General features: G+C 44.3%; 2 protein-coding genes and 1 long non-coding RNA gene across 5 annotated transcripts in view; 1 reads left to right on the top strand and 2 right to left on the bottom strand.

Moving 5' to 3' along the window:
- The window catches only part of LOC136946473 (dedicator of cytokinesis protein 3-like), a 30,638-nt gene extending 27,650 nt beyond the window's left edge, over positions 1–2,988 (top strand). The window contains exons 44-52 of the mRNA XM_067240825.1: positions 22–105; positions 229–345; positions 458–600; positions 848–1,065; positions 1,461–1,576; positions 1,666–1,750; positions 1,866–1,988; positions 2,156–2,238; positions 2,377–2,988. Of these exons, the coding sequence (XP_067096926.1) occupies positions 22–105; positions 229–345; positions 458–600; positions 848–1,065; positions 1,461–1,576; positions 1,666–1,750; positions 1,866–1,988; positions 2,156–2,238; positions 2,377–2,988 (1,581 nt within the window). The remainder of the gene's footprint in view (positions 1–21; positions 106–228; positions 346–457; positions 601–847; positions 1,066–1,460; positions 1,577–1,665; positions 1,751–1,865; positions 1,989–2,155; positions 2,239–2,376) is intronic.
- The window catches only part of LOC136945346 (uncharacterized), a 174,428-nt gene that overhangs the window by 109,923 nt on the left and 37,175 nt on the right, over positions 1–27,330 (bottom strand). The window lies entirely within an intron of this gene.
- LOC136945471 (poly(rC)-binding protein 4-like) overlaps positions 7,269–27,330 on the bottom strand; it is a 28,407-nt gene continuing 8,345 nt past the window's right edge. The window contains exons 2-14 of one of the 3 annotated variants that reach the window (XM_067239304.1): positions 23,547–23,846; positions 23,215–23,238; positions 21,353–21,385; positions 19,983–20,099; positions 17,682–17,813; positions 16,951–17,079; positions 15,606–15,680; positions 14,604–14,675; positions 12,829–12,870; positions 12,595–12,682; positions 11,884–11,933; positions 8,993–9,162; positions 7,269–8,685 (exon numbers count right to left, since the gene is read on the bottom strand). In XM_067239304.1, the coding sequence (XP_067095405.1) occupies positions 8,340–8,685; positions 8,993–9,162; positions 11,884–11,933; positions 12,595–12,682; positions 12,829–12,870; positions 14,604–14,675; positions 15,606–15,680; positions 16,951–17,079; positions 17,682–17,813; positions 19,983–20,099; positions 21,353–21,385; positions 23,215–23,238; positions 23,547–23,654 (1,386 nt within the window). In that variant the 5' untranslated portion in view covers positions 23,655–23,846 and the 3' untranslated portion in view covers positions 7,269–8,339. The remainder of the gene's footprint in view (positions 8,686–8,992; positions 9,163–11,883; positions 11,934–12,594; positions 12,683–12,828; positions 12,871–14,603; positions 14,676–15,605; positions 15,681–16,950; positions 17,080–17,681; positions 17,814–19,982; positions 20,100–21,352; positions 21,386–23,214; positions 23,239–23,546; positions 23,847–27,330) is intronic. The other 2 variants (XM_067239306.1, XM_067239305.1) reach the window with 2 other exon arrangements.

Raw genomic sequence — 27,330 nt, 5'->3', positions numbered from 1 at the left:
CATGACTGTGTTCCCCTACAGGCATTCTTTGACAAGGACTACATCAACAGTCACCCAGAGGACTCTGAGAGGATCACTCAGCTGAAAGACCTGATGCAAGAGCAGGTCAGATCATCCTCTGGCTCTCTCTCCTATTGGACAGGGAAACCCAATCCCATTGGAGAGTGCTGACAGCAAAGGCTACTACTCTGCATTGGCTGAGATGTTTTCTTTTGTTCACAATCACAGGTCCACATCCTAGGAGTGGGGCTGGCCGTCCATGAGAAACTGGTGCACCCTGAAATGCGCCCCCTGCACAAAAAGCTTGTTGATCAGTTCCACGTGATGAGGACTGGTTTACACCATGTGAGTAATTCTTCTGTGTGTCTGTTTTACATACTCATGTTGACATGATTTATTATATGTTTGTGTTTGTGTGTGCATGTGTGCGTGACTGCAGTGTGAATATTCAGAGCAGTTGATGTTTGTGGCTCAGCAGGGTCTGCCTGGAGTGGACAGGTTCAGTCCTGCAGGCTGTTCTGGGGTCAGCTCCCCCAGGGGCATCCTGACCTCCCACAGCCACATGAGCCCAGAGAGCATCCGTCTGATCCACAGGCACAGGTCAGTCAGTCAAATTCTCCAACACACACACTTACTCCTACATACTCACGCACATATGTACACCCTCAAATACCCGCGTACACAAACTGACTGGCACACACAAACACACACACACACAGAAAGACAGGGCTCTATTTTAAACATCCACACTGGCGTGGACTAACAGTCTGTCGCTTCACTCCCTGCGTTCTTCCTTCACGTCCTCTCTTTCTGTTTGTTCCCTTCTCTTATCCTTCTCCCTCTCCAGTCCTCTGAACCTGCAGGGCTCCATCCGCCACTCCTCCTCCTCCCTGTCCTCCCACACCTCCAGCGAGGCGGGGAACCTAGTCATCCTGACAGACGGCCTGATGGGAGAGCACTCCGAGGACACCTCCCTCATGCAGCCTAGCCCCTCCTCCTCCAGCCTCAGCTCCATTCGCTCCAACTCCTCCCAGGTCGTCACCTCCGCCCCCTCCAGCGCCAGAGGTGAGCGACACTGGGGTTATCACGTGACCAGGAGCCAAAACACAGGGAGATGGTTACAGAGAAGCTCTTTTCACTGACTTACCATGATGAACAGCAGGGGGGTATTTCAGAGTCTAATTTCCACCCTTGACGTGCCTGACAGGCTGTGCAAAGAAGCTACACTTAATGTCATAGCATCAGCCTAAAGATCACTGATAATGATTTCAGCGACTTCAGGCCCTAATCAGATCTGGCATATACCAGTGCAGACCTGTCCACTCTCATTTGAGAACATGCTCATCCATAGCAGTGTGACTCAGGAGGGAGTCAGTGCCCATACACATCTGTCCCAGAGCACAGCAGAGCTGACAAGGAAGAAGTCTGATATAAACAACGTGTCCCATCCATCCTGCCAGGCTCTCCGTCTCTACCTGACAAGACCAAACACAACCGGGAGGTGATGATGCTGCTCCCACCACACCGGGAGCGGGCTAACAACGCCATGTACTACAGCATGACTGAGAACGGACAGGTAGGCCAGGACATGTACGACACCATGTCCCATGGTTTTCTGCTTCTTGTTTCTCTGGGGACTGGAGTCATATGGTTGTGTTTTGACAGACCAACCACCTACAGCGTGCCTTACTTCAACAAGTGAGCCCCTGTAAGCCTTGCGCTGATCCTCATATGGGTTTACCAGAGAAAGGTGAGAACTGGGCCCTAAGGCCAACCTTAAGACAATTAGACTGTTTATGTTGCCCACTGTTGTTGTTGCCATGTGTTGCTGTGCTAACCTGTGCTGATGTTGCTGTGTGCTGCAGTGTTCCCCAATGCCCCCAGCAGCTGGAGTCTGGATGGGGAGTGCAGGGAGACAGTGCCCTACATCCAGGGCCCTGCTGGAGGGGCCATCATGCCCCCTGTCCCCCCCAGATCCTTCCCCCCTGGTAGGAACCCCTGGACCTTAATGTCAGACTGGAGGAAACATGATTTATATCACGGAAATATACTGTACAATAGACTACTTCCCTGCACTGAGTTCAATCCTGCTAGTGTCTTGTGCTGGTCTCCATGGTGATGGATGGCCTATTTCAATGTTGTCTTTTCCTTCCAGGACATTTCCTGATGCACTTTGATGCGTTTCACCACCAGAACAGCGACCCGCCTCCGGCTCTGCCTGTTCGCTCTCTGAGAAAGGTAATGCGCCTGAGAGCTAGCATGTATAACACAACCATTAACCTCTCACTGGGCACCCAAACAAAGCCAACACACCCCTTTTTCTCCTTTCTGTGAAATGGTGAACCCGTATTTAATGCTTGTTTCTCTCCGCCACAGTCTCCCCTACACCCAATCCCTGGCTCCCCCACCAGTCCTCAGTCAGCCTTAGGGGGCAGCAACTCCACCCTGTCTGGCAGTGCCAGCAGCGGGGTCTCCTCTCTGAGTGAGAGTAACTTTGGAGGGCAGTACCCAGACCCTACGCCCATCAGGAACGAGGCGATGGAGCCCATACCCAGCCACCTGTGGACCCCTGATGAGTACCTTTCCTCCCCCTACCTGCACATCCACTACAGTGGGCCCGAACCCGACTCCATGGACCCTGTCCGGCCCCTCCACTACCGCAGCCCTGCCTCACACCCCCACTCTCACCCCCACTCCAACCCTCATTCCCACACCCAGCCAATGGGGCTGGACACCCACTCCCATGCTTCCGCCCACCCCCACGCACCACTCCACGGCCCCCACCACATCCCATACCGCCGGCCCCAGCCCCCGGGTGTGCCCCCTAAGCCTTACCTGAGGGAGGGCTGCATCCCTGAGGAGGAGCTGGTCCCCCAGCCCATCCCCCTGCCCCGGAGGATCTTCCACTCTCCCCACAGCCACAGGGAGGAGCAGGCCAAGCATGCCTGGGAGCAGTGCATCAGCGAGGAGCACGAGGAGACACCATGAGGACCTGTTCCCCCGCCCTCCACCTGCATCTCAGTACTCTCTAGTGACCTCCTCTCCTCTTCTGCTTTCCTTCCATCTGCGCTGATGTGAAAGAGCTGCACTGATGATGGTAGATACACTTTACTTTGTAGTGCAAGGGCTGAGTATGATGATTTCACCCATCTTAGACAAGGGCTGAGGACGAAGTGTTTCATGTCAGTGCAGATGAAAGAAAGGAGAGTTGGAGAGGAAGCTACTTTAGAGTAACTTATTATGAGGCCCACTCAGTCTCCTCACTGTGCTTCTGCTGTCTGATCATGAATGGAGTGGCCTCACAGGTACCAATAAGGGAATATTATCTGATGAACAATAATATAGATAATGATGACTTTGTTTCAATTGGTATTGATTGTACACTATTGTACAACTAGTCTGTGAGCATGTTTCGTTTCCTTTGCTTTGAGAATATTATACGACCATTTTGTAAAATACAGCAAACATGATCACATGATACAGTGCAAGACCAAGACTCCCCCGCCCCTTATCCCAAACATCAGCTACAGAACATTCTATTCTCAGTTTAAATGACTTCTCTGCTTGAAAGGCTTCATATCTCGGACATATGATATTGACATCTTTGCTACATACAGTATGTGTTTTTCAATGCTGTGTCTATCCTCAGTTTTTCAAATACTGTTAAGTGCTCCTTAATAGTGAACTGTATCACATGGCACCTTCAGATCCTATGTGTTTCTCTTTGGCTGTCGTAGAAAGAAGGTTAGCTATTAGGACTTGGGTCCCACCCATAGACCCACATCTCAAGGGACATGAACTTCAGCTAATGATTATCCATCCATACACAATGTATGGAAAACCAATGTGAATGTATTCAAATAAGATGTACTATTTGTACTACACAAGTGGCAATTATAATTTGTTTTGCTTTTACATTTTAGTTAGGTCTCGGTTTGAGTTTCATTGTTTTCGTGTGATAAAGATATCTAATGGGAAGAGTGTGTGCTGTTATCCAGACCATCTGGGTTGATAGACTGCCTTGATCGACTTAGTGAGGTGGGATTCAGGAGGCTGACACACAGTGAATTTTAGTGAGGTCACTCTTCTTTAAAGTATCTTAGCATGGTGGGGAGAAGGACTGAAGACTAATGACTCAACGTACCTCAACCACCGGCTGGACATACTGAACACACAACACCAACCCCATGCCCCCTCAGCCTCTTCCTGTAATTTGGGACAAAGGTCAAGAAATGAGGACTGACTAAGGTCATCTGCTGTCAATGACATTGCCTAGCTCTTATGATGTGTAAGTTGTCTAGCCCTACGCCCCCTCACGAACAGCAGCAAATCCAGAGTCCCTCAAACAGCGTTCAAAACGCCTACCTGCCTTAAGTGCACTGAAATGCAGTATAACCTCTCATCTGGACTCCACAGCTGATCGTCTCAGAGAAGCTCACAACCCCACGCATCTTTACCAAGTTCTTAAGTTCTTAAAGAAATATGTTCTGACTGCTCCCTGAACAAATGAGATATCAACATATAGCATTTGTATGGTTTTGTCCTGGCTTGGTTAGCGATTGTTGTTTGGTTTGTGTCGCTATTTTTCTAGTTCTGTCTCCTCGACCACGCTCTGCAATATGAGAACAACTGTTTGTGTTCAAACGCGTGTCTAAAAGCCCTGTGTGAGACCAGAGTGCACCTCCCGTGGATGGAAGCAGCAGCAGTGTGTGGCGTCACAGTTCCCAGTGGGGTGGAAGGTCGGGGGTCACGGTTTGAACCACAGTTGTTTCTCCATTAGTTTCTTTTGCCAGTGGATACTTTGTGTTCTCGTACATCAGGTTGTCAACTGCTCAGACAGCATCTATTTTTGTATGTGGAATCATCTGTAGTGAGACTCTGTAATTCAGAACTGTACCATGAAATGATGCAGGGTGCGTTTTGCATGGGCTATGTTGGAGTTTGTATGGAAGAAATTAATTAATTAGAAATCTTCAAGGGGTTGTTAGTATTGACAGTAATTGTAGGGTGGAATGATACTCAGATGAAATATAGGTACAATAGAATTTTTCAAAGTAAATTCTGTTATTGTACATACAGCGGTATTGTGAAATATTTTTGAGAATTATTGCAGACCCCCTAAAATAATGTTCTTGTTGTTTTGTGTATATACATGTACTCCAGAAATTGGTGTAATTGATAAATATCTATAATCAATGTTGGAAAAGGACAAATCCATTAGACTGTGGTTGTCTGCATTGTTCTTGACTTCAAGTCTTCACATATAAATACTTTATACACTTTTCAATGTGCTTTCTTGTACATATGGTGTTAGCATGATCAAACAGTGTTTGGTTGTAAAAGTGGTTTTCCTACTTCCATAACTGCTGTGGTATGGACTTCATTAACAATGCCAAACATTAAAGACAATCTTTTATCAGCCCTGTTTTGCTCCTTTCCTGATCTTGCTTGGCAAACAGAAACGACAGCCTCGATTGGCTGACTAGAGTGCAGTGGAGGATAACAGAAGGGGGCACTTGTAGTTATAAAAACATGTACTGCTCTGACACCACACATTTTATTTAGACAGGAACATTTCTTTACTGAAACCCTGCTACTACATGGGTGATCAAAAGATGAATAAAAGAGACAAGGAGAAAGAGAGTGGGTGGAAATGAGGGCTGGAGGGTGTGCAGGTGTTAGTAAGACATGTTGGGGTTTCTCATGGTGCCTGAGTTGATAACAGGCCTGAAACAAATACAGGAAAACAAGTTAGAAAGCCTTCTATAATTCCATCTGTTTCTCCTTTGAATCAACAACTTAGCTAAAGTATCATCAAAGTCTATACAAAAAACTCAGTTATGGGTTAAAACACAATTCCATTGTGATTATTATTAAACTTGCATTCAGTCCAAATTAAAAGCCAGTTAGGTTCAGAGAACTGGAAATTGTATTCCTTTTGAATAGAGTAAACATCCAAAACAAGAATGCAGGACAGGACACTGGGAGCATTGAGACAGATGGAGAGGGGTGGGATAAAGGTCCAAACCTGTTCAGATTACTTAATCAATTTCCTGGCTTCTTGTATGTGACTGAATTGTGTCTGCACTGTGTCTATATAGTATTCATCCTGTAGGTGGCGCAAGTGACTGACAGAAACTGGCTGCCATCATGTTATGCAAAGATGTCCAAATTGACTCCTCCTTACAACTAATCAAAGATGAGCAAATAGTGATTGCATCCATTCTTTTTTGTGCAGTCAATGCCACTAGTCACTAGTCAGTGATTACAAAAAATATTACAGGATTTCTTTGCACAAAATCAATACATTTTTTATTAATACTTTAGTAACTGTATTTTTATCACAGAAAAACATTCTACCATTGTTTTAATGTATGTATTTATGTGTATAGTGGGATACACAAAAGGAGTGAAAAAGACAGAGAAAAGGGGAGCACGAGAGAGTGAAAGAAAGATGGAGAGAGAGAGGGTTGTGGATACAGACCACTGATTGCTCAGATATTTGTATAACCTCTTTGGCTCTAGTTAGAGAGCGGGAGGATAGAGGGACACAACAACTGAGCCTCACACTAACAGGAGCTCTTTCATGATGTGAGGACAAAGAACTGGAGAAAGAATAGGATTCTCTCATGGCAGATTTTGCACTAGACTTCATTGAAATGAATAAAGTCTAAGCTTCATGAAAGAGTCATATTTCGGCATGCCTCAGAGTCAATGTAGATGACAACAATGAGGATTTGGCGCTCTCAAGGCCTCCCTGCGTTACCACGGTGAAGTCTAAAGGAGTGAGGATAAAAGAGGGCTCTCTCTCCAGAGGACCCTGATACTGTAGTGCATGTTGATGCAGTTACTGACTTTCCTTTTCCAGTACTGCTGTGTGTCTCCTCTCTACCCCAACTGTCACTATATAGTATGTGCCCTCCTTTTCTCTCCTCCCCCTCTCCCCCCATTTCTCTCAGCATCAGTGGATCTGACGGTGCCTCGCGCCACTGTGTGTTGTAGATTGGAGTGTTCATGTATGTACTGTGTTCTGCCTCAGTCTATGTGTGTGCCTGTGTGTGCAGCGTGTTTGTGAATGCAGGCTTGGCCCTCTGCTCCACTGGGGATATGATGCACCACACTGCAGTTATTGTTCGGGGACAAGAGCACAATGATGTGAAAAGCATCCCTCATAAAACCTGGCATTTGAAACGACGTGCCACCCAGTGGCTCGTGACAGGGGAACGCAGAAATAACCTGGCTCGGAGAGATTTGGGATTGCGTAATTTGTCATCGTTTTTTTTTTTAAAGGCACGTGTTTTAAAAACATATTACATACTGTGTGTTGTCATTGATTTGTTCTCTGGAGGTTGGGTTGGAATCTGTGCCACAGTTCTGCAGGTACACAGACCATTAGTACATGGTCTGTGTTCCTCAACCCTACAGTAGCTAGGGAGAGTGCAAATGTATAATTATGGAGACAAATGTCTTTATATATTTCAGGAAACAAAGACTTTTAATAAACAAAACAATACAAATAAATAAGATAAAACAATTTACACATTTCAAATGAAATCCCACAAAACAAACAGAACAGTACAATACAGTACCAGAGCACAAAAAAATTATTAAAATACACTATTTCCTCAAACATTTACAAATTTTCTTAAAAACTTCAAGAAGCAAACAGACATTGTAAAAAAGCATCATACCGTAGCATATCCGTCATCTGAGTATAATTTATAAACGTATTGTATGATAGATACTTTGAGCCAATCTCTAACTCAAGATGCACGCTTGTAAACCAATCTTTGCACGCGTATGTCTCAGGTGAGAATCCAGCCCTTCATCAGTGATAGAACAGTGATGAGGTGACGGCTGCCCTTCATCAGTGATAGAACAGTGATGAGGTGACGGCTGCCCTTCATCAGTGATAGAACAGTGATGAGGTGACGGCTGCCCTTCATCAGTGATAGAACAGTGATGAGGTGACGGCTGCCCTTCATCAGTGATAGAACAGTGATGAGGTGACGGCTGCCCTTCATCAGTGATAGAACAGTGATGAGGTGACGGCTGCCCTTCATCAGTGATAGAACAGTGATGAGGTGACGGCTGATACTGCAGCGGTCCACAAATTCATGGGAAACTCACAAATCATCTATATGTGAAGAACTTATATTAATCGCCATTGTCCAAATTTTCTCTTGGTCTCTTTGTGGTGCTTCGTCAAACAGGTACAGGTCAAGAGAAACTCTGGCAGAGGGTATGGCTACAACAGGTGTGTGGAAGAAAACAAAATAGCTGTCCTTCATGTCGCCCTCCAGGCGAGTGGAGAGGCTGAGGCTACGCAGATGGTAGCATCAGTAAGGAGCAAACTTCTGTCTCTCTGGCTTCTTGATGCAGTTGGCTGAGGAGATTTTGGTGGTGTATGCCGCCAGCGTGGCATGGGACGGGGCAGCGGTGACTGCTACAGCAGGGGCTGGGCCGGACAGAGTCAGGAAGGGGACAGACTTCATCCCCAGCAGGCCGGAGAGGGGCAGAGCGCCGTAGGGTGTGCCCAGGACCTGGGTGGGGGTCAAGGCGCCCATGGCCGCCAGGGTGGGGGCTGGGGAGGAGGCGGGAGAGACTGGCTGGGTGAAGGCCATGTTGAGGTCAACCGGGGCAGCCATAGAGGCCGCCTGGGCTGTGGACTTGGCCGTCTCTAAACTGTGGGAACAGAAAATTGTCAGAAGTGAAGTAGAAAGAGAGGGGACATGAAGCGGGGGCAGTGGTTACAACAGAATGTCATCAGAACAAACAGGCTGCTTCGATGCAAAGCAGATGTTCGACCAGAATTCAAAGTTGTGGCTTTAACGGTTCCCTCTGGGCCACTTAGCAACAACACAGGAACACTGTTTGACCTTTTATCACCTATCACCATGCCATTTCACCTCTGACCCTGTTAAAACTATTCAATCTCCAAAGACCATGACCATCTCATTTATTGGACATTCTCACGAGACACTGGCCTTACCAGGAAGTGATGAGGTACTGGGCTAGGTTAATGCTGATTGGAGTGCCAGTGATGGTGACATGTCTGTCACTTGTTCCATCCAGCTGACTGCCAATCTTGATCTGAGCCCCAGACACCTGCCGGATCTCATTGATCTTGGTGCCCTGACGGCCGATGATGGAGCCTATCAGCTGGAGGAGAGACAAGGAGGGATACGGTAGGTTGGTGGATGGACGGATGGACAGGTCTGGACATATTGTGTTTTATTTAACATCAAAGTAGGACTTCCCAATTATCCTTGACATTAAACTGACAGTCAAAAGACTGAAATAGTGATTAGCAAAAACATTTGTACAGGGGAGAATTGCAGGAATGTTTGATGAGAATGTGCTTCATGGTCTGTGTTAGTAATACTGTATGTGAAATGCAGACCTCTCACAATATTGCAATCACACTGTTTTGTCTTCAATAGCCTGACCATCTATCATGCATGTCAAATACACTCTTTTCCAAACCCTTCCTTAATTGCAACTCTCCTTGGCCTGGTGAAAGAGACGAGAGAGGGAACATTTGCCTCTCATTAATCTGAGTAGCTAAAAGGTTATTGATTTCCCCCAGTCGTGGCGACTTCCCAAACAAATCACTTCCCAAACACAATCCAGCCAGATGAATCTTTCCTCTAATAGAAAGGGTAATGGAAAAATAATTCAAACACATGATATACCATTCAGATGGCTTGCATAGTGCTGACATTAGTTTAGAAGATGTACACATTTGTTTTCTGCATTATCATCGTGGTTCTGTTTTCATTGGCTCAACATGCTGGCCTGTCTATTGGAGAACAATGGGGTACTTAGCAGGCTGAAGCCCAGGTGATCCTCCCAGGCCCAGGATCAGTGAGCCAGGAGCCAGGTCTGCCAGGGGGGCAGGGCACACATAGAGGGGGCAGATACCAGGGCAGATATATGGAGGGAGAGCTCGACAGTGATGGAGCACCTCTTGTATGTGTGCGTTTCAGCAGCTTAACATCGGCTGACGCATCGGTGGACACACTTGCGTGGGCACACATGTTGGCACGCGCATGGGCGCACACACACACACACACACTGTTCTTGCTCCTGTCCTTTTCCTTCACAATCACATTCCTTTCCTGGGAAGTCAGAGGCCTGTTCCACACTTTCTCATTTGTCACACAGTGACCTGGTTGGTCTGCCTGGCTATTATTGGCTCTGCAGATTATTCCAACACTAGGCTGAGAGCAAAGCTGGGCTGAAGAGCACCTCAGGAGTACAATGGCCACCACAGACCTGAGATTAAAGTTAATGTCATTTCCCTGTGGGGAGAGAGTCGCTGTACTGGCCTCTGGCCTTTCACATCAGCTGTCTATGGATTCCAGCTGTCAACGACTACTTTTAATCATCAAAACCACTGGACTGCTTCACTGCTTTATACTGTAGGAAGAACAATGCCCTTCAATAGGTGACAGTGTAAGCACACACTTGTCACGGGCAGGTGCCTGGCATGGGCAGAGAGGTCTATTCCATGTTGTGTGACGTAAATACTCGTCAGTGACTTTGGAGATGCAGCAGATTCACCTGGCCCTGATTACTGATACTAAGCAGCAAGCAGTGCACATATGCTTTGCCTGGACTTATACTTTAACTGGCCCACATATCGTAGGAATTCCTGCTGAACCAGCCATTTAAAAGGACACAGGAAGAGGAATGGTGTAGTGGGATTGTCACCATTTTTCTTCCGGCTAAATCTTGCCTGTGCAGATGTACAGTATAGTGCTGACTGTGGGCAAGCAGCTCTTGAATGCCTCCTCTCTACTCTCTCTGTATTATTAGTCTACTGGAGCTGTGAGAGTAGAGAGCCTTATTCCTGCACCGGTGCAATGTCTGTGGTATGGCCAGGCCTCTGTGTGTGTGTGTGTGTGTGTGTGTGTGTGTTGGGGCTCCATGGCTGTAAGTCTCTGGAACAATGGCTGGAGCTTAGTTCCCAGCTGTCCTTGTCATGTACGGCAGTGAACAGTGCCATTCCTCTGAGAGGCTGGTGGCTTTGGTATGCAGGGAGTCTGCAGCAAAACACACCCCTCGTTTCACAGACGCTAACCTACGACTATGTCTCGTTGAGTATTTCTACGTGTGCCTATCTTCTACAAAACAGAAGAGTCTGTCCTTGGTTTTCTAAACGTCCTTTTTGTTTCAGATAAATAGTCTGAGTTACGCTTCAAAAATCTTTCGAAGAGGAAATGTCTGTGTATCACAGCACTACCTTGTGGATCACAGTCTATAGTCAGGTTCTCCATAAGATTGAGAAGGCATGCAATGAACTGAGAGCAAATTCTCAATCTAAAGCTCCTAGATCAAGGCCCCCAACAGCAGTGCTAGATCATTGGAAGATGAATTTGGGCTGTTTTCTTGTAGCATCAGAGCATCACAGCATCACAGTCTTAGCTCTCAGACTGAGGAGGCTGGGTGAGAGTGAGAAGATCTTTGTCTCTTTTTTATTGGCTGTTTTGACAGCAGAGAGCTTCTAAGTAGGTCAGGGAACATGAGAGGATTTACTGGCTTCTCAAGGGAGTCACTTGGAGACAATGCAACTGGGACCCAGACAATAACACCAGGGAATCCATATCAGCTCAAAATCCTTCCGACCTTGGGTTGGGCTGGGGTTAAGATGACTCAAATAATTAGTTTGTTGCAAATACATTTCTCCTTTCAAGTTATTCAAGATACAGTATCCACAGTCCTGTGGTAGAAGTCATGAGCATCCAGCATGTTGCTCTGTAACTGTAACGTCGGGTGTCACTCATTTCACGTGTACATTTTCTTCTGCAGAAGATAAAATTGTTTTGTCTGATAAACTGGTGGAAATAGAACACCCGATATCTTATATTAGTTTCTTACATCATTTGGAATGAGGAGCTCTTGAGAAGTCTGGGCGTTTGCATCTATCCCTAATGAGAGAAGAAGAGATATGGAGAAAGAGAAACAGAAGAAGAGAAAGAGAGAGAGAGATATTTAACAAATCAATTCATCACACATATTTAATCTTTTTCTTTGGTTATAAGGTCAAGCAAATCATCTTTGACATGCTCTACAGGAAATCTCTTCAATGTCTAAGAACCAGATTTAGTAAAGTTAATTTCCATTTTAATGGACTGATGTTTAACACACCACCATTTTTTTTAGTTTTCCCGGTTCCCTGATTCTGAACACATCATTTCACATAATAGCTTTATTTTGGACTGGATGAAATGGAGAACATTTGAATGAGAAAACTGTAGGGAGCTTACTCTCACAGCCACGAGCACATAACAGCTCCACAAACGATGTGGACCTTCTCATTGACTACTACTGACAGTCGTGCCAGACGAACCACAAACACAGTGGTTCGTCTCCACATATCCCATTTCTCCTTTCGACTATTCACATTATCTGTTCATTTGGCTGCTAGACCGAATAACAAACTAACACAAATGTAATATCCCTGTCAATCATCATAGTTATTATAATACACAGAGAATTTGCCGTAACCTTCCCAATGGCCTATTCTTTCAACCGAATGTATAAAAATATAAATGCCTGTTGGCTATGACCATGACCATGGCTACTCACACTCACACATACCCGGTAGGCCAGTGGAGGGCGGCTGGGCCAGAGGACTCATGTTCTGTTGCATCGACAGCTGATGAAGCTTGGCCAACTGTCCATGGAGAGAGGATGTTGTTTATGTTACCAGCAGGACTATTATGGCACTTGAAATAAGCATTGTTTAAGTGGCATACCTTGTGTTCCATTGTGACTATAGTCCATGAAAATAAGTATTAAACACAAGGTGAAACATCTTACCTCTGAATGTGGAATGCCATATTGGTTTTGTACAGTGTAAGCCTGTAAGGAAGAAGGTCGCTTTAATTACTTTAAAACAGTATAATATCAACATCGTCCATCTGTGTGTTTGTCTTAAATACAATTTTTCAGCAAGAGCAAAATTCTTCTGTGGATCTAAAGTGTTCTGGATATCCAGCAGCTACTTCACAGAACGCCACATTGAGCAAGCTTTAACGTGGGTGTTTTCCAGCACAGATTGGACATCAGCAGGAGACTTCAGTTTTCACAGCAGGGGTCTCTTTAACAAAACTCTGTACTCTTTAAACGTGTCACCTGAAATATCCCCCTCTCTCCTCTCTTTGTCTCACAAGCAAGTGTATCGTGTGCATCCTCACTACTCTCTCTCTCTCTCTCTCTCTCTCTCTCTCTCTCTCTCTCTCTCTCTCTCTCTCTCTCTCTCTCTCTCTCTGTCTCTCTCTCTCTAACCCCATCACTTGTCTCTCTCACACACCCCTCCCTCCCACACACACACAGACACAATTCAAACCTCACCGCATCCATATACACTGTTTCTTTCTAATTTCACTCTTTCTATCCATCTGCTACTGTATATCTAGCATCTATCTATCTTTCTTGCACCCACCCCCCTCCCCTCATTAGCAATGTTTGGTCCGTCTCCTCCTAAAAGTTACATGCCAGACAGCACTTAGCTAAACTCAATTCTGACTGCCGCCAGCAGTCTGGCCAGCATCACCAGGTCATAGCATGGCTATCAGCTGGGTAGGATTGCAAGCTGATCCCAGTAATGTATCCATAAGCCTAAAACAAAGACCTGGAAGACACATTATTCACTATTGGAAGGGCCTGCAGTAATTTTTATACCAGAGACCAAAATGTACAGCAAGATAATCAGTTACCTTCAAATTGTTGTATCTGGTCCTGGTGGTTGTGATTACTGTAAACTGACTTGCTTGTATTTCTTCATTGTAAACAATGGAACAATGTCAAGTATTCCTCAGTGTGCTATATATATTTATGTTTTCATACAGTGTTTTTATAATAGTGTAAAGTGTGAACTGAGGGAGGGGTAACTTGATGTAGATGTGTAGTCGTGGATGGTGTTATCTTGTGTCTGCCGGAGATATCCATGATGACTACTAGAACAATGGGCACAGCTTATTGCTTCAGCTGTTGTTTTTGTACGTCTCATCCCAGTGATTGACTGTGTAATTGTCGACATGCCACAACACTAACCTCACCCCCAAAGCTATAAAAAGCTCTCTCCCCTACACCTACTATACCGTGCACTCAGTATTCCCCTGTGGCCACATTTGCTTTATGTTGGCTTCTGTAATCTTCCAAAAGAGTTGCGTAGATTGGTAACACATTATCTTAAGTGTTCACATGAACCATGCAACTCCATAAAAATAGCTGTAGTAACAGTGTAAGCATGTTGTGGTCATAAAGGATATGTTTTAAATTACATGGGCACACAGTTTGACTGTACAGTTTCACACACTAGTAAAACATGGATTGGGGGAGATCTCAATCAGTGCTCTCAACAGGTAAATAAACACAAGAAGTAACTTCAGCTGCCCCTTTGATGTATACAGTAGATTCCCCCTCGGGAATGCTCCTTATCTCTACAGTGTAACTGCAACATAGTTACGTAATGAAGATACTGCTATCTACTGTGTGAGATGAAGTGGTCCAATCAGACTTTTCATGACGCACTGTCTCGGCAACATCAAAGTTGTGTTGACATTCCCTCTGTCCAGCATGTCCTCACTCACCTGCTGGAGGTCCAGACCCCCCTGACTGACAGAGTACAGAGGGTGGGGGGCAAAGTCAGCTGCTTCAAACACCTGAATATGACAGAAAACAAAGAGAGAGCTGTTAGAACTCAATCCCAACATAAATAATATGGAAACACTTTCTGGACGTAGCAATTTAATCAAGCATGAATACCAGGATCAAATGGTTGATAAAACCAATATCATACCATTTGAAACAGGATGCTAATCATGATAATGAAACGTTAATCAAAACCCAAAATATATTGTACTTCATTTCTTTACATTTTTGGTCCAAAAAACCCATTCATCTTAATTCAGAAATAACCATCCAAGTTTATTTTCCTGTTGGTGTACTGACTATTAAAGATCAAATATGGTCCGAGAGGTCCTTGAAGCTGCATGTCTAATTCTCTCAAACACACTTAACAGGCTTAGAGTATGAGTCACCGCCAGTGGGCTTCCAATTCCACTTCATTTCTCTCCTTCGACAAATTGCACAAACATCCTTCTCACAACATAGCATTCAATAAAGTCCTTCATCTTCCCAGGACCATAGCCTCATCCTAGACATTAATTTGATAGCTTATTTTAAGTGCTATCACAGCACAATACCTCATCATAAATTGGCAGCTAGTGTCAGACAGTGCTGTGCTGAGGTAGCAGGCAGTGACACCAAACAGCCTCTGCTGGACACAGTTCAGACTAGGTCTCGACCCACAGGCTAATCGTGTGTCTTACTCCATAGACAGCTTGATATCTCGCTCACCCAGAAGCCCTTCCATATCCCAGCCCTACTTTCCTCCAAGTGTCTTATCTTCACACTGTGGGTAGCCACAAGCTAGTGCTACGAACTTGTACCACCAAACAAGTAGTGGCCCAAGTGTCTTACTGACCACCTGGACTGCATCTCCCAGTGGAGGTTGATATGGTCTATATAGTGTGATTAGATCACTTTTACAGGATTACATGAAGTATGGAGGTTACATTTCTCCTGCTCACCTGATTCCCAGAGATGAGGAGTGCCCCAGGGGAGGGGTTGGGCCGGTAGGGGATAGTGGCACCCTTCGGGGGAGACTGAGGAGTCAAAAATAGGACAAGGGGTCTGGGATTGTGAGATATATTTTTATCAACACAAATGGAACAGGAGAGCAGGCTGATAGAGAAAGTCAAGTTACGGTACAATACCTTTTCCTAATGTCACGTAAGTTCGACAGTAATTGTGCAAGAGTGAAACAAATGGAGCAAATTGAGTTGAACTATTAGGCAGATAAAAATACAACAATAATGATCTTTTTTATGAGTTGATGTTAGTCATTCTTTGAACCATTCAACCATTACACTGGGGAATTCAATCTTTATGGTTGGCAGGACATCAGCACTTGTTCTCCTTGGATATGTCACAGCCACAGAAATATGAACCTTACTGGCACAGGAGCAAGAGCAATGTCACAATGACACTGGAAGCTTCTTGTTAAAATGTAAATAGGTGAAACAATGCACACAGGAAGTTGTATAATGTATTGAGTGGATGCAGTGTTGTATTTTGTCTCTGAATGTGGAGCATCTTTTCTGTGAGAGCAGTCACAGCAGATTCTTTGTATAACTTTGCATAATTTATGTCCCGGAGCCAAAAGCAAGGCCCCGCTGGTGGAGAATCCTAATTAAACTTGTAAGCCTTTGAAGAAAGCCCTAGAAAACTGGATCAAACTAGCAATTAGGCAGTCAGGTCCAGCTGCAATGCAAAAACAAAAAAGGACCTGTGAAGCATACATACATGTGGAGACAAAAAGTGCTTGAGGTGGTTTTCCCTTTTTCTATTCCTGTTACTCAAGAGAACTGCTGTATAAAGATGGACACACTTTGCAGCAGGGCAGTTTATTTTCGATTAAGAGTTTGAAGGTCTTTCCAACAATGGAAAACCTTTGTCATGGTGTTCTCCTGATTGACTCCAGCAAACAGTTCCAACACTGTGTGGATAGAGTAGGATCAAGACAGCGTGCATTGGTTATCTAACAGCACCTTAAAGAGAGACAGCTAGCCCACACTTCTTGGAGGGTAATATTACATTCAAGAAAGTGCTATAATGTACTCTTATCTGTATCCTAGCCAGAACTGGACATCAATCCAATTTGAACTCTGGGTCAACAGTCTTTGCTGTGAAAAGGTAACACTGTCAATGATAATCGTTTACAAAGCTAAACGTTTTAATGTAGTTAATGACATTAAGTTGATTTTCAAGTAATTTACTACTGTAGTATATACACCGAGCACTGTATGTATTTTCTGTAGTCTCAGGTACACATCCCATCCTGTGAGGAGGAGAGAGAGACAGACAGTGCTTTACCTCAAGGATTACTGTGCAGATGAGTTTGACACACTGGATTACCGAGTCCTGACTTCCTGATATCGTCACCCCTCTCTCAGTTGAGTTGGGCAGCAAATCCCCTGCCACCTGGATCTGTGCTCCAGTGCTCTGCCAGTGACAAGGGTTTACAGATGGATTAGTTGGATTCTGGAGATATGACAGGGCATGATAACAATGACATGGTCCCATGATCTCTGGTTTGTGTTGACCTTAAAATAGAGATCGATCCATTGTGTTGAGTTTGTGGTAAATTTGGCAAAATGCTATAGAAGGTGGTCTTAGACAGATAAGAAGATGTAAAAGGAGACAAGCAGTAGAAGATTCCCTGATGGTTCAGTGTGTATTGCACATGATAGGTGATCTAACACTGTAATATTGGGCAACACATGAAACATGTTGTCGCCGGCAGCACAGATCAGACCAGAGCACACTTCTACTCCAGCCATCTGAAGGACATCCTTTCTCATCTCCGGAATTTTGTATGTTTTTCCTTTTCTAAAGGTAGAACTAAAAAGTGGACAGTGACACTAATGTTAGCTCTCTGTGCTAGTCAGCCTAGGATGGTAAGGGTAAACTGTGCGCCAGGTTGACCAAGCTTGGATACATGCTTCTGCCATAAACAAGGTCCCATACTCAATGGTACAGTGGATGGAGTTGCACTGTGTGTAGATGGTACTTGCCTAATGGAGATGCTCGGTTGTTGTGCTTACCTCTCTGATCTCCTTGATCTTGGTCCCTCCCTTGCCAATGAGAGAGCCACACTGGCTGGCAGGAATGACCAGGCGCAGGGTGACCGGGGGTTTGGAGCTGATAGTGCCATTGGCTACCAGGGTGGTCAGGTCCTGCAGAAAGAAAATATAAACGGATCCATGAACCCCCAGTAAACGACTTGGCAGAAATAGGACCCTTGAGTGGTCATAACGGGTAAAGCCAAAAGCCAAGACTTTATTTAGACAGGCTCTCCTGTTTTCATTCAATTGACCAGGTAGTAAACACCCTTCTCCTCTCTCTGCCTTGGGAGGGATTGAGATGTTAATTGATGAACAGTCAGGCTCAGTTAGCCTATCAAATGTAAATGATCCTGCTCACTGTCTCTCTGCCCATCAGCACGCATCCCAACACCTTGGCCCGAATAATAGTGTGTGCCTCTCCCACCCTGCTCCTCAGCAAAATGGAAATCATACTGCATGGTTTTCAAACAGAATGTGTTAGTTGGCGAGCCGTAAGAATAATTTCACATACTTTAGAGAGGGGCCCCCAGGGGATTTGTCTTGTGAGGGGAAAAAAAACATTTACTTCTCCAACAGTTCTGTAGTTTAAGTTTAAAAGCCCCATATTCTGATGTGGCTATGACGCTGCCTTTCTCCACAGTGTCTATATTTAGGGAGGTGGATCAGGCTGGTGGTGTCTCGTCTCATTATATGAGGAGCACGTAGTTCGTCAGTAGGATCACAGGGCTCTGGGCGTCACATCCAAGATTTGATCTAAAAATATGCACCATATCTTAATAACTGTGAATGTCCCGCTCCTTCCCCAGCCCCATCTTCACACAGACACTCTCCAACAAATTGGCGGAAATAAGACCGGGGGTTACACAAGCAGCAGTGACACAAAAGAAAGAGCCTAGCTTAATCCCCAATGTATGCTGTGGGTAGGACGATAAAACATCAATAGAGAATGACTAAGTGCCCTAAATTATGCTATCTACCGTCCTTGGAGCAACAAGTCAAGTACATGATACTCCTGAGCCAGGAACACCAGGTCTTTGAGATTGAAATAACACCAGAGTCTTATCTCTGCCTGTGTTCTCATGTAGATAGCTGCAGTTCAGCCATGCTATTGAATAATAGGCTAATTTTTTATCAAGTGAGGGATGATAAGTGATGGATTCTGATAACCAGATAGGTTCAGTGTCTCCATCAGCGAGTAAGGACTACACAAAGTCTGTCAATTACCCAATCATGTTTTCCCTCTCTCCTTGCTGTTAATTAAGATGTCAGACACATACCATTCTGGCATGATGGGAGTGCCGCGCTGTAGGTCAGCCAACCTGTTGCCATGACAACTCGGAGTTTCAGCTGAAGGTAGGGTTGGCAAGAGGTGAGAGCCTAAGATCTTTAATGAATGCTGCTCCGTGCTCCCAGCGAGGCGCGTGTTTACTGACAGCTATAGAACTGAGCGGGGAGTGTCTGCTTGCGAGCTGCAGTCTGCTCTCAATGCATGTCTTATTGAGCTGAATACATTCACTGGTGGATTGGAAGGTCATTAAAAAATATTATGGTTTTAGGCATAACGCATACCTGTTCACTGCATCTCATCAGTCTACCTAGATTATTGCCCGCACAAACTTCCTCTGGTTTATTCATTGTCATGTTAACATATTTTCCTCTGCTGTTTTATCAAGTGTGCAGGAGGAGGGATGCTAAATGACATGTTGTTTGTAACATACATGAAGCCACTCATCTGTAACTCCATCATTTTAAAGCCACCTAAATGCCTAGCAGAATATAGCAAGATAGTGTATAGCAAGCTCACAGTGTATAGCAGAAAGGACAAATGGATGCATCAGTGTGCCAATGTTCTCCCTGCAATATCCAGAATGAGAACCAGAACGACCCTGCACGGAAAGCTCTGACACACCATCACATGACTCAGTGGGGGTAAGACCACTAGCAGGAGAATTGACCAATCACAGCTGGTTCCCTACCAAGTCCAATCTGGCCCAGGAGCTCAAGTAGTGACAAGGGAACAATCAGCAAGATTGGTTGGAAAGGGCTATCTCTTAATGATGTTCATGGGAAATGTCCTTTTCTGCATGGCCGTCATTGCAGTAACTAAATCTCTGTCCTTTACCCCCTACCTCCGAATGTTTCATCTCGAAGAGGTTGCTGTTTCTTACACTATGCCATGGTTCTAAGTGACAATCTCCAGTGTTACAACAACAACATATTCCAAATCTACAATGGGCAGTTGTTGTTTTATGTGATTGTTATATTTTCGGAGTAAGTTACCTCCTCCAGTTTGTATGTGATCATTGTGAAGGCCCTGAAGACACAGTCTGTGGAGCCGGTGATGGTGATGATCCTCTCTGGACAGGAGCCCTCAGAAATGTTCACCCGGGCACTGCTCTGTGGAGGGAAACACACAAGTCAAAGTCACCTCTAACACCTGGTCCTAGGTCAGGCAGGTATTTATCCCCTGTTGGTTCTGGGTAGAATGGGGGGTGGGGGGGGTGGAGTACTAGGACTCTAGATCAGGGCTTGTAGATGAAAATGCTTAATCTCAGAGAGACTAGATCATCCACAACTTTTCATATGCAGATGACAGAGACATAATATCTGTAACTGTCCTTCCTTGCTCAATGCAGTATTGTTGCACAACAAATCCTTTGTGTCTCTACAGAGCCCCCGGAGTCACATTAGGAGAAGCAGGACAGTCCTCTGACCTCCTTCAACTTCCCTGTGGTCATGGCACTGAGTCATGCTCCCTCCATGACTGCACAGCCACATACCTGGGGAGGAACCAACACAGGACTGACTGACTCATGGACTGACTGGCAGACTGGTTGGGAGCATGGCTGGGTGACCATCATGGGTGACCGGTTTAGTGGTTGATTTATTGTAGGTCTCTGCAGGATCACACACTCAAAGTTGTAGTATCTCTCTATTTATCCTTCTGCTTCATAAAGCACTAACATAACCATTGTGCTCCAGGAGACTAGGGGGAGAGAATGGACCATAACAATGGCAAGCTAATTACTTTTTTATACAAAGAGTTAATGAAGCTCAACTACTCCCTTGAGGTTTATGAGCGACAAATACAGTTATAGGAAAGACACAGGACAGAGAAAGGGACACATATTGAGAGATTGTGTGTGTGTGTGTGTGCTTGTGTGCAAGAGAGAGACAGATACAGAGAGACAGAGATGATTGAGGCAATAACATGAAAAAGTAGAGAAAAAAAAAGACTAATTGAAAGTGAAGAAGTCACTGTTTCCCAATAGGTAGGTTAGACTGTACCTGTTCTGTATGCTATTCAGACAGCCAGCTTCCAAACATCCTGGCTCAGAGTTGAAGCTTTAATATTTATAGACATTTCTACCCAGAACTTTTACCAATATTAGAGTGTGTCTCCATTTGATTACATTTTCTGAGCTCTGACCAAACAGAGCTTTTGTCCAGTGCAAACATGCACTGGACAAAAGCACAAAGGAGAAATAAAACCTATGCTGACAAAACATAGCACTGACTGCATCCTAGCCACATGTGGCTATACATTCACACATACTGCATTTTGACGGGCCACAACACACTCTACATGCATTGAGATGATCACGTATGTTGGTATGATGGGAGCTGGACATCAGAAGCAGATAACGTACCTCCTCTCGTATTCTCTTCACCGTCTCGCCTTTCTGCAGGAGAGAAGAGGAGGGACAGCTTTGAAGATGCCTGCGTGTGTGTGCTTGGTTTGGAGGATTTTGCCCTTAACATTGTCCTTAAATCCAGAATTATATCATCTTTCACTTCAAAACACATTCAATTGGACCCCCTCCCCCCCAGATTATAAAAATGTCATGTTCATAATCAGATAAGAACATTTACTGTAAAATGTATCCTTCTACTGTACAGTTTAACCCACCTCTATAGGCTATCATTTTCCACCATTTACTGTATCGCACTTCAACCTCTCATCTGTCCTTGTGCCTCTATCCGTGAGATGTCGGCTCATATGTGTACGTTTGTATGCATGCATTTACGTATGTGTGTGTGGACAGTTCCCAGTCAGGATGAAGTCACACCTCTGTGTCATCCTCTGCCAGGTTTAGATTGCCTCTCCATCTGTCATTCTCCTCTTGGCTCATACCTATCATCCTCCTCACAATCATTCCAATTCACACCTTCACACATGACAACTACTAGCACTGAGTAATCCTGCTGTCTGGTGGACCATGTTACTATGGTTTTTTAATATTACAGTAGCAGCAATGCAATTCTGAACTAACCGCAGTTTGGGATAAGTGTGAACACTGGTTTGGGCTCTTCTTGTTTTGGTGAGGATGTGAGATGTGGCTGGAGTGGGAGATAAAGAGAGAGGGAGGGAGAGATGTGAAGAGAAGAGAAAATGGAAAAATGAGGACAGGCCAGAGTGAGAGATGGTGAGAAAGGGAGCAAGATATAGAGAGACGGGCATCTGAGGAGAGAGGAAGAGATGAGAAGAGAGGGAGGTGAGGTTAGGAAAGAGACAGGAAGAGATGAGAAGAGAGAGGGAGGTGAGGTGAGATGAGGAAAGAGACAGGAAGAGATGAGAAGAGAGATGGAGATGAGGTGAGAGGAGGAAAGAGACAGGAAGAGATGAGAAGAGAGAGGGAGGTGAGGTGAGATGAGGAAAGAGACAGGAAGAGATGAGAAGAGACTGACAGGGAGGGAGGGGGAGAAAGAAGAGAGAGAGATGAAGAAAAGCTGGAGTGAGAGATGAGGAAATAGAGGGAGAAATTAGCAGAGAAAAAGGGAAAGCGGAAGTGAGAGAGGAAGAGAGGTAGAGACTGGTGGAGGGGGACAGTTATTAAGAAGAATGTTGTAGATCAACTGCCTGGTTACAAGTCTGTCTCTGCCAAGCATATACCACATTCAGCATCTTTCTCTCTCCTTCCTTTATCTTGCCGTCTATCTTGTATCTCTAACACAACTGTATTTTTGGTCCTCACTTTCACTCTTTTTTCACTTCCACTTCCCATTTCCAACTTAAATCCCCTTGTGTCCCTCCCTGTTTTTTGTTTATCCCTCTCCGCTCCCCTTTTCCTCCTCTGCTTGGTTTTGTTAGATGTGGCAAGTCTAATGGGAGCTAGTGAGTGTGTAGAGAGCAGCCCACCTTCTCCTAACAGACATAAAACTGCTCACAGGGAGCCAACAGTAATATGCCTTTGGAGCAGAGTTTCAGCAGGAGCTTTGCAGTCAAAGCACTAATGTTGCTGTGTGATGGATTACTGTACTGCATTGGGGGATGTGGCCGGTCTTAAGAGGTTTGGTTTTAGCCAATTACATTTAGGATGGGGAAATATGGAACACAAACAGTTTGTCAGGCGTTTGGTGTAGATTTCACAACAGAGCAGAAAGACTTTGAGTGGGATGATAAATCCACATAGACATATTATGCATCCATTCAAAAGGCAAGTTTAGGGACTCTGTGTTTAGAAGGGATTATACTTCTGTATTTTTGTGAACTGAAGAAAATAATTCTTACCTTTCCAATGATGCTGCCGACCTCCTACAATTAGATAATTGAGTTACATTTATTTGAGAAAATACACATTTGCAAATAGAAAAAATAAAAACTTTAGAATTTATATTACTGTATTTGACAGCTCTGCTTTCTTGACGTTTATGTGAGTTAAAACCAATATTACACATTTAACCAAAACATTTCCAGGTTAAACAAGACCAGGTTAAATACAACAGTAATTGATTTTAAAAAAAAACGTCAAATGTGCAGTAAAATAGCCTGGGCAGTAAACTGTAAACTTTAGCTTTGTAATTCACACACAAACAGTTAAATGATTGCTAAATGTACGCTACCTTGCCATGCATGAGCAGTCGGAGTGTGAGGGTGACGCCCAAGCCCCCGTCCCCAAAGTCCTGCTCACAGTTCATAGTGATGTGGGAGTGGCACGCAGGGAGACGCATGAACGAGGCTCATCCGCTGGTCACGCTCTCAGACGAAGGCCAGCTTTCTCTCTCTCTCTTTCTCTCTTTCTTTCTTTCTCTCTCTTTCTCTCTCTCTCTCTCTCTCTCTCTCTTTCTCTCTCTCTCTCTCTCTCTCTCTCTCTCACACACACACACACACTCTCTCTCTCACCCTGACCTGTCAATGCACTGCTGATACAAAAAAAAATTACATTTCAATTCAATTAAAATATAAAATCATATATAGGTTGAAAAAGATAACAATATGGAACACAAGGTTGTATTTAAAGAACAGCAATATGCAGATGAACAAATCATTATAAACATTCTTATCATAGAAGCCTGTGTTTAGAAATATTCAGAATTATATATGGTTTCTAGAATAACACAAAATATCACACCCCAATGGCAAGTCATTTTTCTAAAACTGATAAGTATTTTCTCAAAGCATATTTATTCTATTTCACTATTCAAAATCCTGCATATGAATTCAATGCATCACAATTCAATAATAAATTATGTTGTCATTATTCAGCAATCTTCACAACGCCTCCATTCAAAGTCTTCTGCACTGCCATGTTTACAAAGCCAGTGTGAGCTGCCTTGATTATGAATACAGTATGCAGATGGCTATCTCTAAGGCCTGCATTATGAGATGATGGAGGTGGGATTTGAGGACAGCATCAAGCTTAGACGAGTTCACAATATCCTGGAGTCTGTTTCCTGCTTTGCCTATAATGTGCACATTACAATCGTATCTCTTCATCTGCTGATAATGGGGCAGCACGCACACATCAATCTATGGTTATTTAAAATCGATGAACATTCATGAGAGAGTCATGAAGAGGAGGAGTGTGTGTGTTCTCCATATTGACTCAAACAGTGGGGGCTGTCGTGCGTGCTCCGGGCTAGGTGGCGGACAGGGAAATGGGCTTCTAACTGACAGTGGGTGGGTATCAGTGAGTAAGAGACTGGCCCTTAATGAACTGACATCCCTTCATTGAGAGAGACCTGCTGTGAGCCCAAAACATCATGTCACTGAATATGACTACAAGATGAAGTCAGATTGCAGCACTTAAGTTTGCACTGCAAAATTAAATATGAAAACTGTTTTCAAAAGTATACATTATTCTTTCTTTATCTTAACCAGCCTTGTAGCTTTGTGCCCCGATTACAAACAGACACTCGAGAAGTGTGTGTACTGCTCCCCAAATGACACTGCACAACTGGGTCTGGAAGCATGTCAGTTCTTGTGATTTATTTGTGAGTCACCTGGGTGCTCGGCAGACGAGGCACACACAGATTATAATTAGCTTCTGGAAATATTTACGTTTCCTCTTGATTTACTGTTCCTCAGTGTTGTCAGTCTGGACAGGGGAAGTACACCACAGACAGGTCAACACAGCTGGTGTCCGAGCAGAAGTAAGAAGATAGTATGTGAAAATACTGCAACACTATGTTGTAACTTGTTGGTACTGTAGAAAAGAAGTTTTAAAATGTACCCATTTATATAAATCTAAAGTTAAAGGTTTGCAGTGAATAAAGCTTTCCTTAAAGTTGATGGAATTTGCCTTCAAAGTACATTGCAATTATACCTTCTCACACTAATATTAATCCTTGCATGCAGCTTGACGTTTTTCCCCACTTATTATAATAGCAGCAAAATTATTTTACTTTTTGTCGCCACTTTCAAGACATTTATAGCCCTGAAGCTGACTCTACAGTCCTTGTTGGTAGATTATGTTCTGCACTTGTCCCCTGAAGCATGGCTCATGTATCCTCTACTCCCCGACTGGTCAAGGCCACTTGTTTTAATATGAATGCCTGGCGCTTGTCAGCCAAGAGCATTCCACCTGGCCCACAATACCACAGCAGCATGCCAGCCCACTGCTGCAGTCGCCAGGGCTCTGAGCTAGGATACATGATTCAGCTCCTATATACAGCAGGTGCTCTTTAATTCATTGTCTATCCTCTCCGTAGATTGCATAAAACATGCTGGGGAGCAATGGGGATGTGCATTTTTATAGTTGTTTTTTTGTGGGTTGTTAGGGCTGTGTGAGGAGATCATGTTTAATCAGAGTGAGTGTGATGTCTGACGAGGTGCTATTCCTGAGAGAACCCTTCCAGGCAGGTTTATTGCCTTCACTCAACTCACCAGGCAGGGCTGCTCTATCTGTTTATTTATGTACTGTATGCAAAGGCCTGTTTAAATCTAACACCACGTCATTCTGTGGATATCAGACTGCAGCTTGGGATCTGGCTGGCTAACCTTACAGTATCCCTGTCAGTGACCATGTCAAAGTCATGCAATGCTGGTCTGTCATCATCGCTGGAAAGCAATGGATGTGTGGAAGGGACTATAAACAACTTCATCTGTTCTTAAAGAGACAACACTGTCAATTTTTTTTTACATCTCTTGTCTTACTAGTTTGCAAGATAGTTTTACCAACTAAATAAATATTAGTGCTGTCAGTTAAACGCGTTATTAACGGCGTTAATTTTTTTATCGCAAGATTAACGTTCTTTTTGTCCTAGCAAAGTTTGTAGTTGTTTTCACATGCTGTTGCAACGACTACTGACGTTAGAAAAACTACAACACCACACCGGATCTAGCTAGACTGGAAACAGAACAACAGGCACGCCGCACACACTTGTTTGGGCTTTCGAGCCGGCTAAAGAGTAGCAGGCTAACGTTACGTTTTGAGTGGATAGCGAGCGCCAAAATGGATGCCAATTAGATTCTGAATGGAAAGGTTACTTTTAAAAAGTTGCCAAATGGTTCCATTGACAAGACCAAATTTTTCTATGAGTTTTGTCGTTGTGAACTGAGCTATCATCTCAGTACGTCCAGTCTGAAATACCATTTGATGGCCAAGCACACAGCTGACGCGAATTCTCCGCCCCCTCGCCAAAGCCAGGCAATGTTGCAATGTTGTTTTCAATTTAAAAAAAACATTTGCACTAACTAAGCAATCCAATCCACTTTTCCATGTTGATAAGAGCATTAAAATGAGAAAAAATTATGGGACAAAAACAAATCAAGGGACATTTAGAATAGATAAAAATGTGCGATTAAATGTGATTAATCGCGAGTTAACTATGACATTAATGCGATTAATCGCGATTAAATATTTTAATAGTTTGACAGCACTAATAAATATATATTCTGTATATACAAAGATTTTTTGGTTTTGTTCCCTGTTCCAAGTAGGCTAGATGATGCATCAGAACGTATCTGATTATGAAGGAGCACATTTACGTAACTCATGCGCTAACTTCGTTATGTTCAGGCAGTCCCTGTAGGGCACGGCTAAAATGTTAGCGCTTTATTGCATTAGGAGTTAATGGCTGGAAGGATCATTATGTGCTGCTCTGTGGGCTGATAACAAGGCATGTGCTCTGCGTCTGTGAGGGGGTGGTGTGTGCCTCTGAACTACTCATTCCCAGAATCCCAAGCACTGACGTTCCAGAGTGAACAGAGCTCCTCTGTTCTGAATTAGACAAGGGGACTCAGGACCAGGGAATTAGTACGTTAGCTTGCAGACTACAGCCTACGGCTAAGGCTATGGTGGCGAGAGTTCAGGATGAAAAGAGAGAGGCAGAGGGCATGTCCAACTGTCTCTTTTGGTCTAACCTCTCACAGTTATGAGAGAGGTTAGACCTCCATATTACTGAG

This window comes from Osmerus mordax, chromosome 7 (assembly GCF_038355195.1).
Source record: "Osmerus mordax isolate fOsmMor3 chromosome 7, fOsmMor3.pri, whole genome shotgun sequence".
NCBI classification, from domain to species: Eukaryota; Metazoa; Chordata; class Actinopteri; order Osmeriformes; family Osmeridae; genus Osmerus; species Osmerus mordax.
This window is presented reverse-complemented; position numbering and strand designations above follow the sequence as displayed.